The sequence below is a fragment of the Magnolia sinica genome, chromosome 2 (genome assembly GCF_029962835.1).
Source record: "Magnolia sinica isolate HGM2019 chromosome 2, MsV1, whole genome shotgun sequence".
Classification (NCBI taxonomy): domain Eukaryota; kingdom Viridiplantae; phylum Streptophyta; class Magnoliopsida; order Magnoliales; family Magnoliaceae; genus Magnolia; species Magnolia sinica.
Window position 1 is genome coordinate 12,935,759 of NC_080574.1, and position 14,596 is coordinate 12,950,354.

Sequence of the window (14,596 nt, forward strand, 5' to 3'; positions counted from 1 at the left end):
CGGTAAGCTCATTTATGGGCATCAGAGTGCATTTATTATGGGAAGACAATTTATTGATTGTGCTCTTATTGCAAATGAATGTCTAGATTATAGTCACAAAGATGGGTTGAGGACAATTTTTTGTAAGTTGGACATTGAAAAGACTTATGACCATGTGGATTGAGAGTTCTTGCAATACATATTGAGGTGTATGGGCTTTGGAGCGAAATGGAAGGGTTGGACTAGAGAGTGTGTAGGTTGGTCTTTTTCTCTATTCTGATTAACGGGTCCTCGAAAGGCTTCTTCAAAAGCTCAAAAGGCATTCTCTAGGGTGACCCACTGTCCCCTTTCCTCTTCCTCATAGTGGGGGAGGCTTTGTCCAGACTGGTCAGGAGGCAGGGATCATTGGTGGCATCAAATGAGAGGTATGCCAACCCCAATATCTCATATCCAGTATGCAGATGACACTTTGATTTTTAGTGAAGCCGATCCAGTCAAGGTAGATAATTTGCGCACTACGATTCGATGCTTTGAAGCTGTTTCGGGTTTAAGGGTTAACATGGCAAAATCCGAGATGTTCGGGGTCAACTTGAAAGAGGAGGAGGTTAATAAATTTGTAGAATCCTTTAGGTGCTCTTCGGTTTCACTCCTGGTCTCTTTTATCGGTCTCCCTCTTTGTTTGGGCTCTCCTCAAAAATCCCTATGGGATAAGGTGATTAATAGATTTGAATCTTATCTAGCCAGATGGAAATGTGGATACATTTCTCTGGGAGGCCGCCTCACTCTCATTAAGGCAGCCCTCTCTAACCTGCCATTATATTATATGTCTCTCTTTAGATATCTGGCCTCTGTTTTGGCTATCTTGAAAAGTTAAGACATGATTTTATTTGGCATGACAATAAAGATATGAAAAGGTTTCATCTTATTAAGTGGAATCAGGTTTGTAAGCAGACTCAAGCAGGCAGAGTGGGGATAAAAGACCTCAAAAATATGAATAAGGCTCTCATTGGGAAGTGGATTTTGAGGCTCGGTTTTGAAGGTGATATTATATGGACTAAGATTATCAAAGGCAAATACGGTAGGTCTATTGGTGGATGGTGGACCAAAGATTCCCCTTTCTACAGGTCCTCGGCTCTTTGGAAAGGAATCCTATCATTGAAGAAGGAAGTGCTCTCTAGTATCGGTTTTATCCCGGGAAAGGGCAATAACATCATATTTTGGGAAGATATTTGGGTGGGAGAAGCTGCCCTTGATCCAACTATCACTGTAGCTGAATGCTTCTCTACCTCGGCCTCGAAGATAGTGAGGAACGTGGTTTGCAGGAGAAACCTCCACGATTGGGAGGTCAACGAGTATGTGGGGCTCCTTGATCGTATATACAAGGCCATGCCAGATTGTCAGAATCCTGATAGTATTTTATGGAGGTTGGATAAATCCTCTTCCTTCTTAGTTAGATCGCTCTAATCTATGTTAGATTAGGAGCTGACTCCTATAGTTGACCATGTCCATCTTGCTATCTCTGGAAATACTCAGTTCTCCTAAATATGCTTCCTTCAGGTGGTTAATCGAAAATAAGAGGATTCTCACAATGGATAACTTGAGAAAGAGGGGGATGCCTCTTGTGAATGTCTGCCTTTGCTACCTGAAGAACCAAGAATTGATTGATCATCTGCTCTTTTTCTGCCATTTTATCACTCATATTTGGTCAGAACTCCCTACGCGCTTCAACATCATGTGGTGCTTTCCTGGTTCCGTGTCCCATCTCCTTAAAGCTTGGCATAGGGTTAGCTTAGGTAAGCAGAAGACTCGATTAAGGAGAATGGCCATTATTGCTATTTGGTGGTTAGCTTGGGAAGAAAAAAACAAGAGATGCTTCAGGAACACCTTTAATTCAGAATTGGTTATAGCAAGCAAGGCAAAACGTTTATTATTAGAATGGGTTGTGCAAATAGCAGGTCTTAAGGATTGTGATTTATTCTTTCCTGAAGTCTAGTGGAGTCTGCTCTCTCGGCAAACTTCGTCTTCGCCTTTTTTTTTTCCTCTCTATTTGTAATCCTATCCCTTTTTTCTAATATATAAGGACTTTCCACAAAATAAGAGGAGTTATTAAAGGCTACCAGATGTTTATTTACTATCAAACCTATTAGTAAGGTCACAAAGACATGAATGAATGTATGACACAAATATGTAAGCAAATTGCATACTGAGTAAATTATGTGGAGCCCACCTTGATTTATGTATTTTATCAACTTCATCCATCGCTTTTAACATATAATTTTAGGAGTTCAGCCCATAAGTAAAACACTACAGTTGAAAAATGATTGGGAGTGGCAAAAGTTTTGGATCAAGCTTATATTTGTGTTTTCCCTTCACTCACATCCCTGTAATCTTATGAACCGGTTGGATAAAAAATAAACATCACTGTGGGCCCTTAAAAGGTTTCAATGGTGGAAATCTTTACTCCCACTGTTTCCTTTGGTATGGTTCACTTGAGCTTTAGATATGCTTCATTTTTTGGGATCAACCCCTAAAATGAGATGGAAAAATCGATGGATAGCTTGGATAAAACACGTATATTCATGGTGGGCCCAGCGAAGTTTACTCAGTAAACAAAGTTTACTACAATAAGAGCGTAATGAGTTACTTGGTACGCATTGCGATCTACACAAATATCAGCTTGAACGAAAGCTGTACGTCTTCCAGAGCGTCATCACTCGTCACAGAAGAGGTTTGCTTGCAATTCTGATATGTCCGAACTTTAGCCATTAGGATAGGTTTCTTTTCAATAATCCAAACCTATCATGTGATAGGGCTTCGATTGGATTGGGTATAGTACAAAAATTTATCAGATTGAGTATATTATCTATTTTATAACACAAAGGTAATGTTAACCGTCCATTTTTAAAGCAATAGAGCCAAATTTCCAATGGCTAAGAAAGTCAAATTTGAGAAATTTTACTTTCATACCCACATCGAGATTTATCCTTTAAACGGTTTGGATCATTCGAAGACGGCCCAGCTTCAAAAGGTTAAAGTTGCTACGAATCAAATTCGAGCAAACCTCCGCCAGAAGCAAAGTGGGTCGGTTACAACAAAGTCCCCTCGGCGCAAGTTAGCGACAGCCCGTCATAAATACGAGGCTTTTGATTTGAACACTGGTCAGCAGCGGGATTAGGGTTTTGTTTTCCGTTCTCGACAGAACGGGATTCAAAGAAGCGTAGTTACAGAGAGAGAGAGAGAGAGAGAGAGAGAGAGAGATGGGGAACCGACGGTGCTTTTTCGACATCAGCATAGGAGGGGAGTTGGAGGGGCGGATAGTGGTGGAGCTCTACAGCGACGTGGTCCCCAAAACGGCCGAAAACTTCAGAGCTCTTTGTACGGGCGAGAAGGGCATTGGCCCTAACACTGGCGTTCCTCTCCATTACAAGGCATCTCTCTCTCTCTCTCTATCTGACTGCAATGCCTTTCGGATTTTTGAAATACCACGGCGTGGTTTTTGCTGTCCTTTTTCCTCAAATCATTTTGGAAATTATGCGATTTCGAGGAAAATATTTTCTTTTAATTTTTTGCATTTTTTTTCCAGATTTCAATGTCAGATTCAATCTTGGATTTGGTATGGGACTTGAAAGGGAATTATATGATACTCGACCTGAGGAAATGCATGGCATACTCGAGCTGTCAGTTTGTACACGTGGGACCAAGGTTGGTTGACCTAAAACATTGGTTTGATAGGCCATGGCCCCAAAATCTCAATGATAGGACAATCCTAACCTTCCTGTTTGTCGCCTGCAAATAGACAATAGTTCCACATTGACATGAAAAAGGCCCGCGATTGGTAGCTAGGATCTTTTAATTTGGGTGTTTTTTGGGGCAGGTCCATCCAGGATCGGGTGCAATAGACCTATGCTTTGGTTTGCTGAACCATGGGCCCCACTTGTACAAACTGAAAACTTGAGGATACTGTCTGGACATCCTTGGGTTGAGGATCATATAATTCCTTCATCAATAATACATAACAATATTTGATTACAGAACAATCTAAGGTGAATAAAGGATGGGATATTATATTTACAGTGTTTACAATGTCATAATCCACTAGTCCATACAAGTGGATCCCTTGGCTTGTTGATCAATGTCGTTGATCTGATTAGCAGTGGGCCCCTGCATAAATGGAGCTTGCTACAAAAAGCATTCTGGCTGGACACTCACAATCCCTAGATTGGTGGCCCACAAATAGACAACTAAGCAAAGGTTAAGCAAAAGTCCACATTCAACTGAAAACCTAGGACTTTTATCTTCGAGATTTTCAGGGACGGTCCATCCATGGTGGGGCGAGCTTGGTTGTCTGGATCATCAAACCATGGTCCCGACTGCCTATTCAAACTGAAGACCTGTTGATACTTGTGATCACTGTTACCCAGATCGAGGGTTAATTTGGTACATGGTATGGGATCAGTTACATGGTACGGTTAGCATAGGACTGTAGGATTATGCGGGTCGCCCTGGGAAATACAACCGAGTATACATAATATAAAAAAATGAACTGGATTTTTCTCCCATTCACGTATCACAAATTGATCAGCAGCGAGATTTTCATTCTTTTCCACTCTTTCTGGCATCATCTGTACCACAGTTCTATATGAAATAACGAATGTCACCAATACAAATCTTTCATGCTTAGCATCTTGTATATGTTATTATGTTTGATATCGCATAAATCAAAGAGTAAATCCAAATATAAATTTTAATTAGAATGTAAATATGTAATCAATAATAAGAGTGCAGACCATAATTTCGGGCTGGTAAGATGAGCGATTTGGATCACAAATGACACACAATCCGTATCACATAATTTGGAACAAAAGAACACAAGATGTTGGCAGTTTAGGCAACATTGCTGATGATCATATGGAAATACTAAGGCCCTGTTTGGTCGCCACTCTTGAATTTTTATTTATTTTTTCCGAAGATTTCTATGCAAGTCAAATTTTGAAGAAAAAAGTTCTAGAAAACTAATTATATATGTAGACTACACCGTTTTCAAAAAAATGGTAATAGTGAATAAAAAGGCACTTTGCAACCTTGCCTAGGTAACTATTGGGGTTACTTTCACTAGAATAGGATAAACAGCTCCGTGTGCATGAAATCCACGTTTTCCACCTATGCACAACTTGTTTGGCCTTGCTTCCAAAATTCGGGTTGATTCAATGCTCTGGTGGGCCACCCCATAAAATCCCACCTAAAACCTCTAAATTTACGTGCTATGGCCCACCTGACTGTCGGAATAATGTGATTTTTGGCTAATTCTTTCATCCTGATGAGGGGAATTAGAGGAATGGATTGAATGGCTTATAAACACTATGGTGTGCCCCCTACACATAACTAATATTGGGCATCCCATCCTAATATTTCTCCTTGTGGTGTTTCTGACCTGAATTTTGGATCAAGATGATACTTGGTATTTATGGTGGAGATTAGGTAGTAGAGTATTTGAACAGTTTTGATTCCACATAAACCACAAAGGTGGTCCCAATGTGTGAATGTTACTATGAATACAAGATTACCCAAAAAGCATGCAGATAATGTGTTTTTGAGCTGTCACAGTTAAAAAGACGAATCCAATTCCGTAGCCGATGTAACAAAATGTTATGTGGGGCTCACTGTGACATCCACTCGGTTCATCATTTTTGCCATATTATGTTAGGACTTGAGACTGAAAATCAATCAGATTTAGAACCCAAGTGGGCCAGACCAGAAGAGACTGTGGGATGGAAATGCCCACCATTGAAACCTTGCTAGGGTCCACTGTGATGCTTATATGCCATCCGGCCCGTCGATAAGGATATTCACATCAGGATGGCAGCAGGTATCAAACTTCCAGCACTACTTCTATCATTAATCTTGACAAATGGTGGAACACAATTTGTGTAGCTGACCCCAAATAGTTGGGATAAGGCTTAGATGATGACGGATAAAATGACGAGCACAACATACTGTTGTCCACAAATTTATTCAGTATGGACATCTTAGGAAGAGCTTCCCAACTCAGAATTGTATCCACCATCTATTTTAGCTCATGGTTTCAATTCAACTTGTGAGCCCAGGGTAGATCAATCATCTTAAAAGTTAGCGGTTTAGAAATTTCAATATTTTTCTGTAGGTTCATACATGGATAAGGCTGGAAGTAAGAAATTCATTTGTTGGGGCTGCATTTTGCTCATTATCAATCATGTTTCCTTTCTTCTAGTTTAGAACTTGTTTCGGGTTTTGTCTTACTTAGCTTGCTATTAAGAACAAAACTTTCATTTCAGGGCGTCCGTTTTCACCGGGTTATTAAAGGTTTTATGATACAAGGTGGCGACATATCTGCCGGAGATGGCACCGGGGGAGAATCCATTTATGGGTTGAAATTTGAGGATGAGAATTTTGAGTTGAAACATGAAAGGAAAGGAATGCTATCGATGGCTAATTCTGGACCTAATACCAATGGGTCTCAATTCTTTATTACCACCACCCGGACATCACATCTTGATGGTAAACATGTTGTGTTTGGGAAAATAATTAAAGGCATGGGGGTCGTTCGTTCCATTGAGCACACCCCCACTGAGCCTGGTGATTGTCCCACAGTTGATGTTGTGATTGTAGACTGTGGGGAAATTCCTGAAGGTGAAGATGATGGCATTACCAATTTCTTCAACGATGGTGATACATATCCTGATTGGCCTGCTGATCTAGATGAGAAGTCGGCTGAGATATCTTGGTGGATGAATGCTGTAGAGTCAATCAAAGCTTTAGGGAATGATCAATACAAGGTGAACTATGGAACTCTCAGTCTTGAGCTTTTAACCTTGTGAGATTCTGTTTTGCAATACTGGACTGATCCGTGGTGTTGGTGTTACCTTTCATTTTTGTTTAATATTTTCCCAATATGGGAGTTTTCTATGATGCTCAATGAAACACAGGTTTTGCTCCCCAGCAGTGGTGCATGTGGAACCATGCCATATATCTTTTAGGACCCACCATGGGATGAGCTGTGCTTCAATATTTCCCTGATCAGACGATTCATTCTACTCATTCAGTTGATGGCTTACAAATCGACCAATACAGTTATCAGTGGCATTGGGGAGCATTTTGGGAATCTTCCATCCATGATGAAGCTTGCTAGGCTCTTCACCTCAGGATGTACAGTTGTTGGGCAGAATGGCATTTTTTTATCTCCTATTTCCAACTTGGCCACCAAGAACCTATAGTTATTCTTTCTTTTACATACTGCATGGTATTTCACCCTGAATTGATATTTGACCAACAAATGCCATGACCATCATGGTCTACTTTCATTCATTTAAAGATGTAATATATGATTCTTGATTGAGATTTAATTGTCCCGAGGAATGTACTGGTGGTACCCACCTTCCTGCCGGCCAAATGTTCATATGGTGGGCCCCGTGGTGGATGGCTGATAATCCAAAATCTTTCCCATCAGATGATCACTGTTGTTGATTTCTTCCCCTTTAAATGTGGACCATTGGTTGTAATTTTCCATTTTTGTCAGAGACCTATTACTATCAAATACTTGAGAATGAGATTAGTGGATGGCTCATCTCATCATTGGCTGGGTTATCATATCAATAGAGTTACTGAAAGGTGGTCCTGCCTTTACCATTGCTGGGTTGAACAAGACGAACACAATTCCTCCTGATTGATCACCATATAATATCTTATATAATATCTTTCAGTGAAGATTACTCTGGCTTTAATACTGGATCTATCTTTATCTGTTTGCTATCGTTGGCTGTCATTCTACTTGGTTTATTTATTTTATTTACCATGGCTGTTTGCAGAAACAAGATTTTAAAACGGCTCTTAAAAAGTATCGGAAAGCATTGCGCTACTTGGATGTTTGCTGGGAGAAAGAAGAGATTGATGAGGGTGATCTATTGAATCTCTCCATTCGTTCTTTTTCTGGTTTAACCATTTGCGGTGACTAGCTTTGTTACAGATGACTGTCTCTATTCCTGCTTGATTTGTAATTTCTGCGGTTGTGCAGAGAAGAGTTCTCATTTGAGGAAGACGAAGTCACAGATATTTACAAATAGCTCTGTAAGCATTTTCCCATCGACCACTAGGTGGAATTGAGGAATTCTTTGTCAGTAGATGCGTCTTGTGAACAATATTAAAAATCTCAAAATCAATTCAGAACTTGCCTTAAGGTGTGAGCAAGTTGATGCAGTTGAGTTACTTGGAAACTGTCCATGTCAAACTAGTTTCTGAAAATACTTTGAAGAATGTTAAAATGTCTGAAAATAAGAGACAATGGATCTGAAATAGCGGTAAGGGGTGTTCTACTCTGGATAATAGGAATCAAAGAAGTTTGGATGTAATGTGTTTTGAACTCATGTTAGAGAGAGATCAAGTTGCAATTGCCTCTCTTCCACTCTTCTTTCCCTTGCATCAAACTCTCTCTCTCTCTCTCTCTCTCTCTCTCTCTCTCTCTCGGATCGACTTTCCTAGAAAAACCTCTACAACCTCTAATTTTCTTTTCGAAGTCTCTACCCCGTCTCTCTTGAATTCATCAACTTCTCAGTGTCACCTAGTTTTCAAGAATCTTAATTGTCTCACTTCATTTCCTAAATCTAGATGGTTAGTGGGAATGGCTGGGGTCAACCCATATTCAATCCATCATAAGATAGCAATGTCTAGGCCTTGTCCAATCTCAAGATTGGCTTTTATATCTGAACCAAAACTAAGCATGCTGGTATTTCCGAAGCACAGCCCAAGCTCACGTCGCCCACTTCTCTTTACAACCTTAGTTAAGGCAGATGATTGAGGTTGACCCTTCTGACCAGCGCACGAGGAAAGTCGATATATGAATTGGGACTATCCATCAAGTTTCTTCTACTGCTGATGAAAAATGGTCTAAAATATGCATATAGATCAGATGATCCTATCCGTCTGCTCGGTAGCCTCCAAAGAAATAGTTACAATCATTAGCGGTCAAACAGTCAGTGTCCGTCTGCTTGGTAGCCTCCAAAGAAAATTAATGGATAAAACTGTGTAATAAAAGTGTTTTTTGAACATAAGCCATCCATTATAGAGCATACTAAATGGATGGCCCTGATTGATAAATAACCTTCTCTTGTGTATTGTAGAGAGGCGGCACTCTTACCTTATTTGGGTTCTTCCTGCACTACTGTGTTAATCTCCTTTATTATATTATAAAAGCTCCTTTTGTGGGAACACATTTTCTTGTCATGGTTTTCAAATATTGACAGGAAAATCTCTTTAATACATCATATGGTAGTAAACAAGTGAACATTTTAGGACATGAATATAGTTGCTCATGCCACCTAAAATGTTGATAAATCTCTAGTTGCAGCCTTGTAGGAACCTTTTGCTGCTGCTCCTGTGGAATCTTGCTACCATCCTCATCCCCTTCCCTACTCCATCTCCCACTTCCAATCTTTCTAGCTCTCCTATGACCTTCTGCTAACTACCAATTTGATTCCGCCAAGTCATCTTTAACCTAATCAACCTTTTGGCCTATCCAACTTCCTTCTATTTGAATATTATTTTTATCATTTTAAAATCTAGACATCCTATATGAAATCACCCTGTATAATATTTCTATATTTAGCACGCGCGCACACACTCACAGACCCCACATACATGTGGACCAGTGTGTATTATTTTATGCTGGTGGTTCCTAGGCTCTTTCAATTCCCGAACTTTTGGGAACCATTGGTATTAGCACGCGTGCGCGCACACACACACACACCCCCTTGCCTCAACTTTGCTTTTGCTCTTGCCTCGCGCAACTGAGATTGCATCATGCATGATGTTTTATCTACTTGATGTGCTTCCAAAAGCTAGTATTGGATGTTCCAAACTGGAGTTTTGGTTGTCTTTAAACTTTGTGCTGTTTTCATGTTGTGTGTGTTTTTGTGCACATGCTTTGGCTTACCTGCAGGATGCTAATTTACTATTATATACTGTATCTCTGTGTTAGGGGCCTTGCGTATCTTACTGTCTAATACTTGATGTATTGTCTAGGCTTGTAAGTTGAAATTAGGAGATTTAAAAGGCGCATTATTGGACACAGACTTTGCAATGCGTGAAGGAGAGGGTAATGTCAAAGCCTTGTTTCGCCAGGGTCAGGTTAGTATCTCCTAAGTAGACAGGAACCTACCACTTAATTGAATTCTTGTACTCTGAATGCCAGGTCTAGTTCATGGTTACTCAGTGCCTTTCAGAGTAACATTATTATACATGCAAAACTTACAAACAGTTGATAGTTACATCTATTTTTGTACTTGTCTTTGGATCTTAATGAAATTGTTGTTACCTATCAAAAGAAATAGGAACATCCACTTTGACTAACAAATATCTGAGTGGGATACATGGATTCTTATTTGATAAAAAGCTACTGCAATGGAAGTTTTTGACATGCATCTTACATAATAGTATCTTCAGACTTGAATCCTTTGATGGTTGTATGGTAATGGAACTCTTGCTTCAAATATTTAGCAAACTCGCTGCAGATTTCACTGTAAATACTATCCCTTTTTGTTCAATATGCTGGGATGTGGTCAGTTTGAGTTTATCAAGGTGGTTATGAGTTTCATGAAGTCGGCATATTAATAAAGGTTCCATTGTTTAGTACCATCGCATTCCTAAAGAGTGAGGTGGGTGAAGGATTTTATACTGGCAAATTGGGTGGTGGTCTTTACAAGCTGATTGCCAAAGTTCTCTCCATGGGGTTGTGGGGGATGATGGTTTGTAACTGACGTTATTTCTCCCAAGGTGCTTTCAGGATTCTCTTTGTAATTCCAGTGCAGCATGAATGCGTGTGCATGTCTGCTAACACCCTGTAGTTTTTTAGAGGCTTCATGAATTTGGTTTGTTTATGGGAATGTGCGAGACATCTATTTGAATTGAATGGAATAGATATGACCTTTTCTTTTTTAATGTTATATTGTTCAAACATGTTTCAGATGTTTCAATTGGGAGTTCATGATGCTTATATATTGTTTTTATCATCAGGTATACATGGCACTTAATGATGTAGATGCTGCAGTGGAGAGCTTCAAGAAAGCATTAGAGTTGGAGCCAAATGATGGTCAGTTGTTTGATATTTGTTTCAAAATGCTATTGTTATCACCATCTTCATCTTCGAAGACTTGTCCCAACTAATTGGAGTCAGCTGTACAAATCCTGTTATGCCATTCCACTCTATCAAGGACCATGTCCTCAGTTGAACCATAGGTCATCAATTCTTTTCTTATAATCTCCACCCATGTCCTTTTGGGTCATCTACTTGCCCTTTTAGGGTCTTCTTCTTGAACTGACTCACTCCTAAACGGCACAGTTCTTGGTCCGTTGCACATTGTGAAACTATCTAAGTCTACTTTGCCCAATCTTATTACTTATTGGTGCTACTTCTAAGTTTTCTTGAAAGCATTCATTTCTAAATCCATCTTTCCTCATCTCACCTCAAACCCATCCCAACCACCTCATTTCAGCTACGTACATCTTATAAATGTGTTGTGCATTCTGACCCATAGAGCATGGCTGGTCTTATAGAGATCCTATAGAATTGCTTAAAAAAAGTTATCCTACAAAATTTCCCCTTCGGTTTGATTGGTATACAGGATCACATAAAACTCCAGAGGCACTCTACTTTAATATGCTGTTGTTATACACCTGCTAATTCTAAACTATTTATTTCTGCACTTGCCTTAATTTATGCCATTTTTTTTCAGGAAGTATAAAGAAGGAGCTTGCTGCTGCAAGGAAGAAGGTCGGATGTTCTATCCCAATTGCAAAACATTATGGTACTGTACATTAGTTCTTCACATGGTTATGAAAGCTTGAAATGGGTTACAGATTGCTGATAGGCGTGATCAGGAGAGAAAGGCTTATTCCAGAATGTTCAAATAAGCATCCAGATGGTCCGCCAGGTATGTGTTCACCATTCTAGAAATTGTTTTGCTGATGTCTTGGTCAGTGTTTTAAATAGCATGTAGCATATAACGTAGCATTCAGCCATCTATAGCGTGTAGCATAAGCTACAAGGTACTTCTATTTTTTAATTAAAAGAATGAGAAAAATATAATAAATAGTAAAAAAATAAGTACAAAAAACAGCAAAAAAAACATTCACTGTGATGATGGGATGCCCCAAAAATTTGGCCTACCCACGATATGACTCACAGTTTGAATGGCCTGGATAGCTGTGCTATAGTGCAATGTGTGCGGAGGATGAGTCACTACCGTCTTCCAATTGGTGCTCAACACCAATGTATAGAGCCAAAATCTTAACTGTTGCATATGCTACATCGGCTATATGCCACATGCTGCATACCATACACTACACTACAAATAGCGTACGCAACATGAGACTTGCACTCAAAGTACTGGTCTTTGTTCTGATGTCTGCTGTTAAGATTTATGGCAGTATCATTGTGCAAAATTGGGATATACTAATTGATATTGACTGTGATTTCTTCTTGGAATTGGAATACAGGCCAATGTCAAAAATTCTAATCTGCTGCCCTCTTATGTTTATATGGTCGAATGGTTCAGGCTTTCTCCATATCAGGCAATTGACTAGCTTTAGTAGAGTACAGGTATTTAATTTCCTGTTGCATATATACTATTCATTGTCTGTAAATTATTATAACTCTTCTCGATTAAGTCTCACTTCTACGTGGTTCATGTCTGTGGGATTGTTTTGCAGTGTGTCAGGTGGGCCCAGTCTGGATTGTCTCAAAAATTAGTCTGGTCCCCACATGAATATCGACCATTAGCATTTTTTTTTCACTCCATAGCTTCTGTCCCATGTACATGCACCATTGGCATTTGTCCACATTGGCATCTTTTATATGCCTGTCCATTGTTTCTGTGCACGTGTGGCCCTCCTGATGTGTAGACTCTTGATTTTTGGGCCAGGTCACATGCAAACTGGTGGGGCCCACCTGATGCATGACTTGGATTCCCATGTGGCCACGTGATTGCTGAACTGTCATGTAGATCATCATCCTGTATAAGTGAATGTGGCTGTAGCAAAAAAATAGAAATAAAAATCAGTTTAATGTTTCTGATGATCTTTTCAATTGGTGCAGGTTTTGTCATTTTAATGGGGCGAAGGAAGAATTCCAGATCCCCTTTTGGTTGCCAAATCATCTGCTGTACCATTCATGCAATGTGTGAAAGAACTTAGTTTTAAATGGACAATTTTGATCTTCTTATCCCAGTCAAGTGGACAGTTTTGATATTCAGTTTTTCTTGCCTGTAATGGTAAAGGTCTTGTAGAGAAGTCAAACATATGATGGTTGTCTTTCTTGGCCCGCCCGCCCACTGCTTGGGGCATGAGTAGGATTATATGCTACTTGCAGGCATACATGCTAATGTGGGTCAAATGAGCTCCAAGTTGTTCATCATTTAGATTTTAGACTCCATTGCCTGTCTGAGGCTCAGGAATCATGCACAGAAATCAAGTGGGATGGTGTGTGTGTGTGTGGAATGAAAGACTTCTCAGAACGTTAGGTTGGACAAAATTTTAGTCTCTTCCAAGTGGATCGAGAGCACCGATCTGGTGAATTGCTACTATGATTTGCATTTAATGGTGAATTAGTGTACATGTGCTCCAATTGCAGATCTGGCCACGTTTTTGGTGAGGCTATGTTAACTTGCCCTCTTCAAAAACCAGGCAGATCTACATAACGGGTTGTTTCACTTCTATCCCCCTCCAATGCAATCATTTGGTGATTTTGTCCATTTTCAAGCTTGGCTTACCGGATGAGTTGATTGGCCTGATTTGGGGGCCCAGGGTGCATTCATGTCGGTTACTCATGTTTGGGGGTCATCATCTCATGCCAATTTCCTGGGTATTAAAATTGGAAAGTTGGTCTTGGGCAATCGGTTAACTGCTGTCAAGGTTCAAAATGTCTGTACGTAATCTCTCTCTATATTCTTTCATCGAATTTGGAAATATTGAAATGCACCATACCGGGAATGTGCTGTCAATAAATTGATCCAGCGATTGGATTCACCATCCACAGGTATTAAATTGTATCAATTGTTGCCTTGTATGATCTACCAGCTAAATAGCCAGCCACTGACACGGAAAAAATAAAGTCAGGCTGGGCTACTGGTTGGATCTTTAGCAAGCCAGTGTCCATCTGAATTAATTATCGGGCCTAAAACTCCAGCTTGGATGCAACCAATGACGGGCTTTGATCCTTAGCAGAATCTGGTCTAAAGTGGGCTGGGTCAGGCCAGATGCTCTGAAAGTCGGGGTCCATAAAAAGGTCTATTTGACTTGTTTGGACGAGTTCCATGCCCTGGAAGATTATGCCAAAGAAACCCACTTAAAAAGAAGAAGCTGGAAACAAAAAGTGTGGGCTTCGTTGCAAGCTTCCACTTTTGGGTGGGAAGCTCTGCATGAGTTCATTTGAATGCAATTTTGTTTTTAAAATAAAAATTCTCCCATATCTACTCATCCTAGCCATTCCTCTCAAAAACCCTCTCTTCCTTTATCTCATTCTCCTTCTCTCCCTCTTCATCACTCCATCATCCCAGCCAAAAAATTACCATAATCTTCTTCAATCTCGGTCTTC

General features: G+C 39.9%; 1 protein-coding gene across 5 annotated transcripts; it reads left to right on the forward strand.

The window, feature by feature from the left end:
- Window positions 1–3,025: 3,025 nt before the first annotated feature.
- LOC131235425 (peptidyl-prolyl cis-trans isomerase CYP40-like) lies at window positions 3,026–13,470 on the forward strand. 5 transcript variants are annotated; one of them, XR_009166123.1, is made up of 10 exons: window positions 3,027–3,407; window positions 6,291–6,791; window positions 7,821–7,908; window positions 8,027–8,079; window positions 10,030–10,134; window positions 11,020–11,095; window positions 11,739–11,776; window positions 11,863–11,936; window positions 12,502–12,604; window positions 13,100–13,470. XR_009166123.1 is itself a non-coding variant. In XM_058232627.1 (9 exons), the coding sequence occupies exons 1-8, from the start codon at window positions 3,237–3,239 to the stop codon at window positions 11,914–11,916; spliced, it is 1,086 nt and encodes a 361-aa protein (XP_058088610.1). In that variant the 5' UTR covers window positions 3,026–3,236; the 3' UTR covers window positions 11,917–11,936; window positions 13,100–13,470. The 5 variants fall into 5 exon arrangements, 1 of the variants encoding a protein (XP_058088610.1); XR_009166124.1 differs by having other exon boundaries at window positions 12,561–12,604; XR_009166125.1 differs by lacking the exon at window positions 13,100–13,470 and adding an exon at window positions 12,927–13,078.
- The last annotated feature ends 1,126 nt before the right edge of the window (window positions 13,471–14,596 follow it).